Below are 8,846 nucleotides of genomic sequence, written 5' to 3'. Positions count from 1 at the left end.
GTGCAGATTAGAGGCAGCGAGAAACGCAAAAACGCAGTACTTAAGCAGTCTGCTTTATTTCTTAGTCTGCATGCATAATGGGTTTAGGCCATGGTGACAGTTTGAACCCTGGAATTCATAAATAAAATCCGTGGTCCTTATCAGAAATTCTTAATGACGTGGCCTCAACTTAACGAGATAACCATGTTTGATGGCATTGGAGGGCTACTTAAAACATACGTCCACGTAGGGAGTTGAAATTCCTCTACTTGATGTGCCAGGACCTACAACTTTCGCCTTGTCATGCAATGCTGCTGAATGTCTACCCAATATTTGTCTTTTTTTGCCTCTTCGTTGACAACTGATTAGATGTTACGCTTTTACTGGGTGTGTGACACCTACCCCTTTCACCCTTCCCTCTCCTTCACTGATTTGGTTTGACAAAGGGGCAGAGGAGGAATGTGGGTAACCATCACTCCCTGTCGTGTGCAGTTATGACAACTACATATTAAATATTGCCTCACCAATGCACTAACTACCCTACACAGTCTGTAGGACTAAGAAGAGCAGTAAAATACGAAATTGGTCTACCGACTTTCCCACCAGCAGCCTTACCTTTATCCTTCATGACTGTGTCGCAGTCATTGGGCAACTCTGTGACATTTTAGAACCTTAATGAAGGGTTTATCCTAAAGTCTGTTTATATGCACTTCATGTTCCAGCAATTTCACCAAACACGATGCTCAACTACTGACCATTGTTAAGCCCCCGATTCCGGATGAGGGACGAGAGAATGTGAGAATGGACTCTCTGATTTTGGGACTGGGCGGCGTGGGACAATCACTCCTGAATCGGGCACACTGCGAGCTCAAACATATTAACAGTAATTTTTTCTGTGAATTCAAAAGGGTTGAGGAGAATTCACTTTTGGCCATGCATGGAATGTGGAGGGCTAGATGATCTGTAACTTCGGCATTGGGACATTTTACTGGTGAATGCTTCTAAGCTGGGCAATAATTTCACACAACACTTATGTGACTGCCCCACTTTTAAACTAAACCTTGAAAGCACCACCACTTGCACCTCTGTACCATTCAAGGAAAATCCCTACTTAGAAGCTGTACCGAAGAATTGCGATTTTTTGTCTGTGCGTGGGTACACATGCACAACCTCCGGAGATCTGCCTCAGTGAATACATGAAATATTAAACAGGTTTGTGTGTGTGTTTGCGTGTGAGACAGTAATAAAAGCTCAGTTGCAGGTCCCTGCCACAATTGCAGGTATGGAGAAGCTGCATTTACTCACCCGCGAATCCCATTTACGCTTCAATTGACCTACGTACTATCATCAACATATTAATTTATTTACCTTAATCCTCAGTTGAGTAACTTTGGATCAACACCTCTGACTACCGGGTAAAATTTCTGGCTGAGTTAGCTTGGGCACTAGTTTGTCCACCGAGAGGCAAAAAGACCGAGATTTGTAGGCCCCATTAAAAAGATTAAATTATTTTAACTCCTGAGTAGTGATAAAGCTAACTTCGTTAGCCGTTTTGGTCGCCATCTACGACTGTTTCTTCTTCACTTGCCTTTTTTCGATTTTAGGGAAGTTAAAATGCAAAGGGATGCAGCTACGCAAAAGGTAAAATTCAACCCTTTCTTCCAAAGACTTTAAATTTAATAATTTCACTTCGAAACTGTCATTGCATAAGTTACCAAAATGGCCAATTCTGGTAAATTTTTTTGCTTTACAAGGCCCTCCATGTCACTGACTAGAATTTAATCGCCGTGACATTTTCTTCCCACCCTGACTGGGAGGGGGGGCGGGGAGCGGAGGGCAAAAACAAGTCATTCGATTAACTTGTTTTTCTTCTCTCTCTTTCCCATTTTTCGACTGCTATTTGCTGAAGCAAATGAAAAGTGCTTTATTTTGCAACTTTAGTGCTAAAAGACGAAGAAGGCTTCTTGAAAGGCGAACTTATTTTCACCCAAATCCGTATTTGGGGTAGCCCTGGATTTCACCCGAGGGTAAAACTTCCTCGTAATTATGTCACCTTGTTAAAAATCTTGCAACTTGTTCACCCAATTTCACCTTCTCGATCTTCATCTACTTCACCTCTCTATCGCATCGAGGAGGCAGCGTATGTACTTTGTGGCGGTAGTGACACAACTTGAAAGTTAGTTATCAGGCCACGGGTAATAAATGGTCCCCTATATCTGGTTATTCCCTACTTACCACGCTATCAAAAAGTACAGATTCAGACTGTCCATTTTCTTTAGGTCATTTTAGGCTCCTTGTTGTTTGCTCAGATAAAGTGGACTATAGAGAATGAGGAGCGAAATGACTAGCAGCTTAAAATGATTTAAGATAGACTTGAGAGAATCATCAGCTGCAATGAGCAGCTCAGAATGGACCAGAAGTAACCGTGGCGTTGGTTGGTTAATAGGTGGGAGGCGAGATGATTCCTATCGCATGATGTTGGGGTGGTGATTCAGTGTGGGTGACAGGTGAGTGGCGTAATCGCACCCACCTCATCTACCCCTGTGTCACCCAATAAACGCAGCTGGTTTGGACACTTCCTTCTCACCTCGAAGAGCGAGAGAGCAACGCAGACTGCAAACTAACCATATTGTTAATGACGCGCACATGGAGGTGGGAAGCAGAGCTTTCAACTTGGTGACTGCAGCACCCACCTGCAAATGAGGCTGCCATGTGTGTTTGGAAAGGAATGTGGGGGCACGATTTGTGCCCGTGGCAGTATTGGCAGTGGAGTCGACACAGAGTTGTGAAAGGGGACTACCTGCCTCACCACCACTTCACTGGAAGGGCTTTCATTCGAAGCATTAGTTGGGTGATGTCAAACGTGTAATGTACAACTTGATGTGGGTGTTGTGGTGGCCCTCTACAGAAGAATAGTGTGCGTAACTTGTCCGAGATGGTGGATTCAGGAGAATGGAGTCGACATCACGAGTTAGACCGGAGATGCAAGTGAGTGTGTGGCTCTTTAACTGGAAACGCTCTGTGGAGGTGGGGCTGCAGTGGAGTGGGAGAGAGGTTGATTTCCTGTGTGACTCACAATGCACGAGGTGGGCGCATGTTGCTTGCTGACAAATTGACTTGACTCACCACCACCCTGAGTGGATATTTTGCTGCTCACGAATTCCCATCACCTCTTCCATTCATCCACACACACACACACACACACACACACTAGCTGGCACATACACTTCTCGTCTTTCCCTCTGCCTAAAATAACTTGTTCACTCACCTCCTCATTCACATGCTCATCCTCATGCTCTGTGGATGTGCTGGAAACAAAAATCCGCTGCCATTTTAAGTAGCTCATGCATCAACTGCCACCTCTGTCATGGCTGAGGAATGAGACATTTCCCCTGGGATAGTTGCGCAGCTTGGCAGCAGCTTGAGCGTTAATGTGTGATGACATTTGTGAGAGAAACTGTGGAGGAGACAGTTGGAGTGATATGCGGATTGGGTGTGGTGGCCAAAATTGACCACGTCTTCACGTTGGCACCATGAGTTGGACGAGTGGTTTGTATGACCGTTTGGTTTACGGGTGGGGGGGAGGGGGAGGGTAGTGGACAAGTAGTGAGTTCAGCTGCTGAGTTCACGAGTGCGAAGGTGACACAGAAATATTCAACGATGCACGATTTTCTGCATGGCTATTGCTGGTGCCGCTGCTGCCACCACCATCACCACCACAGGTGTGTGTGTGCTGTGTGTGTAGTGAAGGCGAAGTGTGGGATGGAGTTGTGTGGTCATGTGTCACTTACCCATCGACCATCGTATCATCTGGTGGTGGTTGACTTGTTTGAAGGAGTGTAGGAGGAGGAGGAGGAGGAGGAGGAGGAGGAGGAGGAGGAGGAGGAGGAGAGGATGAGGCTGTTGCTGGCGATATGAAGACCACTCAGATTGGATTGTGGAGAGGTGAGGTCACACGTGGTGGGAAGAAGGAGGATCCGTGTGTGGTTTGATTGGAGATTTGGAAGGTGTTTTGACAACTCTAACCCAAGTGACAGGTGGAGGAGCACGAATGACGAATGTAGGGGGAGGAGTTGGAAGATGCGTGTGGCGATGAAAGTGTGAACGAAGAGAGGATGGAGAGTATTTCCTACTCTTACATGAAGTGAATGTTGTGGTGAGAGCAGGAGGACATGGTCGTTGAAGAGGAGAGTAATGAGGTGTTGAGTGGTGAGTAGAGAGGGACATCCTGAAGAGAATTTGCTACTGCATGGAAACAAGAGCAACATGATCTTGACGCAGGGAGCGAGTGATTGAGTAAGTGGAGGTGAAAAGAAGAAAGGGATGGAGGAATTGAGGGTGCAGTGCTGGACACGAGGCAGTAATTGTGTGGTGACATTGTTGCCTTCACGTGTGTTCACTGACGTTACCCCGTATGTGGGATAGGAAATGGACAGAAAGTGAGGTGAATCAAAAGTGCCGCTCCTTACTCGCTTTCTCCCTCCCATTCTCTTTATCTCTACCTCTTCTCTCTTGCCGTCTCCTTCATTTTCTCTCTCTCTCTCTCTATTTCCCACTTGTTAGACAGCATCTCTGCAAGCGACTCATGATTTATGGACGGAGATATGGGATTGGTGAGATGAGAGTTGTTGGTAGTGTGTGCCCTCCCAACACGGAGGCGTCGGAGCGTGAGTGGAGGAATAAAACAGCACAAGCACGACGACGGGTGGGCAACGTGGCACAGTCACGTCTTTTCTTGTTGCCTTCTTGGCTCGTGTTATGCGGTGTGCTGCACTGCACCGTGTTACAAGGCAACTCGAAGCAGCACGATGTGTTGTTGCACCGGAACTGCATGTTTCTGGGCTGTGTTGTATTGTGTTGTGTTGAGGGGTAGTGTGGTGTGGTGTGGTGTGTTATTGCATGGTGTTGTATGATTTGGGGTGAGATGGATGCGGTACGGCGAGCAAGAACGCTGTGTCTGCATTCCTTCTTCAACTGAGGTGGGTAGAGGTGGAATGAACTAGACTGAACCGGACTAGACCAGACTAGACGAGATCAGATTAGTCCAAACTAGACCACACTACACCAAACTGAACTGAACCGAACCGAACCGAACTGAAGCGAGATAAACAGTTTTATTTCTGAACTTGTGGCCTAGAGAGAGGGGTTGCGGATCTAGTATGTGAATTGCCCCAACGCAAAATGAATGAAATTTGTAGTGGAAGTATTTTTCTGGTTGTTATCCCACACGGACCACTTTCGAGGACATTTAATCAGCATTTGTCGTGTGTCGAGTAGCCGTCATTCCCAGGTGTATAGGCACCCATACACGTCTTGTTGAGGTTCTTTGGTAGGTGGTGCAAACCAACTTCCAATTGGTGGCTTTATGGGGCTAAAGTAAGAGGGGAACAAGTCCTGATTCCACGACTTCCTGAGGCATTTGTGAGTTTCCACTGGATGGGACCATTTCATTAGTGGTATTTCAGTAGTATCTGTGCAAAACTTGTGCTAACCGTAGTAGCACAATCAGGTAGTATGGCACTTGGGATGCCGCGTTCTCCTTGACTGACGTGTGGATTCACCTCAAATCGTGTATTGGCATTGCTCTACCGGTGGGAGGAGACGGGCTGATTGTCCCTTTCAAATAAGCGCTATTTGAATTGCAGCTAGCAGATGGCATTGGATTGTGTAGAAGGGGACTGTGTTCTACGTCGGATTTGAGTGGTGGAAGTGGATGACTTCGATTGATTGACTTCTTCTCATCTTGCTCTCCTCCCGTGCCCCCTTCTTTCCTCCAGCCCACCTCTTTCCCTTCTTCTTCTTCTTCTCCTCCTCCTCCTTCTCCTCCTCCCCATCTTCTTCCCCTCCGTAACTTGCAATGCATTGCTGCGTTATAGCCGAGGTACCGTGCAGCAACCACAGCAACCTCTTTTTCCGCTTGTGAAATGCCTCATCGTGTTTGCCTTGTATTTGTGGCTGATTCATGGCCTTGTTTTGGTTTTAGTTAGTGTTCTCTGAATGAGGTATGCTTTTGCAATGATATGAGAATGGAAGGAAGGCTGGGCTGTTGTCGTTGGGCACCTAATCAACTTGTTTTTGTTAACTGCGTCATGATGAGGCGTTGAGGAGAGTGGAACCAAAATGAGTTCTTTGACTTTGTGGGTAGGTAGCAGGCAATTGAGGAATTGTAGCGATATACGGAGTTGACTAGGAGTGGGAGATTGAAATATGTCTGTTTATTTGGCATTTTGCATTGGATTTGGATCACTGATGGCAGACGCTATGTTGCTCTGTTATTTCATTGTCCCCCTCTGAAGCAGTAGACAAAGAACATATCTTCTTTAATTTTTATTCCCTTAGACCTGTTGGAACTGCTCATTCGGGTTGATGAAAGCTGATTTTAAATTGTTAAGTTTTCAGGCATTAATAGCATGCAGATTAGGGCTTTCAGCATCTAGAGTTAATGAAGAGTTCTTTTCCTTTTGCATAATTTGAGCTTTCATTAGTTCAGTCCCTGTGCTCATCATCAAGTCAGATTTAGATAACTTGTTTCTTTTTAAGTATACATTAGTGGGCTCACTTCTTTTAGTTAAGATGTTTGCTCCCGGGTGTAATCACTATCTTTTCCTCTTAAACTCTCTACATTTACAATTTAGTCGGAATGAACTCGTAACTCAGCAAGTTTCTTCTTTCTGCTACGGATCGCAAAGAATGGGAACTGCATTTGCCTCTTCATGGTTATGCGATCGGAATGATAGCATATCAGGCCTCAATGCGATAGGGAAATGAATAAATTTTGTATGGCGCGCCTATGCACACACAGCTAAGGGTCATCAAAGGTTACCATCTGTTTGAACCAATTCTCCCGTCTCACCTAGATTCTCCCTCTGACTTCACCTGGAATGAACTTTCGCTGTCTTCTTTTTTCTATTCTCTTTTGGGTTGATTTGACGGTTGAGGAGGGTTTGTTTTTCATGAATTAATTAGTGCAGCTGCCACGAGATCCGTGTTGTGGGATGTCACGCAGAAAAGGGTTTTTAATCAGGCTAAGTTGGGAAATCAATTAGTTTTATTTTCCTCTAGCAATTCCACTGACTTGTGACGCTTCTTCTACATCCAAACTATGTAGAATACGAGCTATTGCCGCAGGACGAAGTCAGAGATGTTCGTGATTACCTCAACGGCTTTTCCAGCAGCAGGAGCACTCAGTGAATAAATCTAAGGATAAGTCGGAATTCCTGGGGATTTACTGTCCACATTACTGGATAAATGTAGAGTCAGTGGCTTAATTTTATGCTTTTTGTTTCGGGCTAGGCGGTCAGAACGGTGGTGAGGTTGAGTCCAAATGAAATTTCACTACATCACAATTTAACCCGTGAAAAAATCGTACTCGGAAATTATCAATTAAAATCAACTGCACGTAAGTTGAAATCGTTTGCTTATTATTTCTTACCACTTTCTCCTTCCACTGTCGAAGAGTTGTCTGAAGATTATTTGCTGTTATCTTAGGCCCATTCAGTGGTGACCCTGTCTTCTTCCTTCTCGAGAAAAGGGCGTGGTTAACATTGCGATGCAGCACCTCCCTTTGAGTGATTCATCAGGAGACTCCAATTACTTACGTTAATCCTCTTTAGGCACCCATTCTGCTAGTAAGCTTTCCCTTCTAGAGTGGTGGGAGAGGTTCCAACTTGGTTCATACCCAGAGACGGAATCCCACGCATCGCACTCAACCGGCGAGATGTAAATGAGAGGTAGAACAAGCCGAATGATAACTAGTGGCCAGTACGTTCATTCAATTGTCTTTTTTTTAGATGAGTTGGGCCGTTTCCTCTATACTTATGACTTCTGATAGTGTCGGATCGAAACGAGCAAATCTTTTGTCGATGACCTATTCTACTGACTTCCTCTGTAGAAAACCTAAATTAATGAATAAAACTATTTACCTTTTAAGTACCCTAGAAGTGCCATTTACTAGGATAATTCCAGACTTGCCGACTATTTTCAACAAAGACCATATTTTGTGGCAAGTAAAAGAGGTTCAAGGGGGTTATCTAGGTGCCCAGGTGAGATATCTTACTCGAGGTAAATCGACCTATACAGTCTCTGACCTCCTAGCAATTCGTATTTCCCTTTTACTCTGATCAATTTAATCAAGTTGGAAACCCGATTTTGGAACAGGTCAGCACCAGCCAGGTCGAATAACTTTGATCGACTTGCAGGTCGGCATTTTTAAGTCGTGCGATTGGGGTGCGAGGCTTTTTGAATCACCTGGGGCTAGGGAGGTCACTTCCAACCCTACAGTCAAAAAGTCGGAAAGTGCTAACTAAATAGAATTCGATTATTAGTTTTACTTCCAGATTTACTGAAATACTACATCCTTTTCAACTTGGAGAGTTTAAGTGAACCCATTCTTCTGCCTTTGAGTCGAGGAAGGTATTCGTAATTTAATCCTCACCTAATGCGCTTAACAGGTGGCATATTTCATCGCGGTTGATTTAATGCCCCTAGATCAAAGCCATATTTCCCTTCCCGCTGAAGCAAACTTTAGACTGCAGATTGCAGATGTAATTCCACTTAATGAGGCGAGTTGTGGTTTCGCCTAGCTGAATTTTTTTTGAAATGATCAAATTTAGGTGGTTTGTGGGTTTTGTATAGTTCCAACTTCAAAATGTGGTAGAAAAGTCGAGGTGATAATGCCAAATGAGGATCAGAATCACACCTCGTGTGTGCAGCGGCGGTATTTTATCTTGTCCTCTTATTAACGTGAAACCTAAGTAATCAACAGCCTATCTGACACAAAAAAGTACTGTCTGGTGGGAGCTTCATGGAGGCCACATTACGCATAAGTAGCACAACCGGTTATAGGCTCGACACAACATACTTCTACC

General features: G+C 44.9%; 1 protein-coding gene across 1 annotated transcript; it reads right to left on the bottom strand. All coding sequences in view use genetic code 11, as the record gives it.

Moving 5' to 3' along the window:
- Positions 1-3,785: 3,785 nt before the first annotated feature.
- Positions 3,786-5,943, bottom strand: EGR_04034 (hypothetical protein; the record flags this gene model as incomplete). The annotated part of the gene is made up of 2 exons (XM_024493283.1): positions 3,786-4,224; positions 5,762-5,943. 2 exons carry the CDS (start codon positions 5,941-5,943, stop codon positions 3,786-3,788), a joined length of 621 nt encoding a protein of 206 aa, XP_024352382.1.
- Positions 5,944-8,846: the final 2,903 nt, after the last annotated feature.

This window comes from Echinococcus granulosus (genome assembly GCF_000524195.1).
Source record: "Echinococcus granulosus chromosome Unknown EG_S00023, whole genome shotgun sequence".
Taxonomy (NCBI): Eukaryota; Metazoa; Platyhelminthes; class Cestoda; order Cyclophyllidea; family Taeniidae; genus Echinococcus; species Echinococcus granulosus.
The sequence above is the reverse complement of the archived record's forward strand: the minus strand, read 5'-3'. Positions and strand labels throughout refer to the sequence as shown.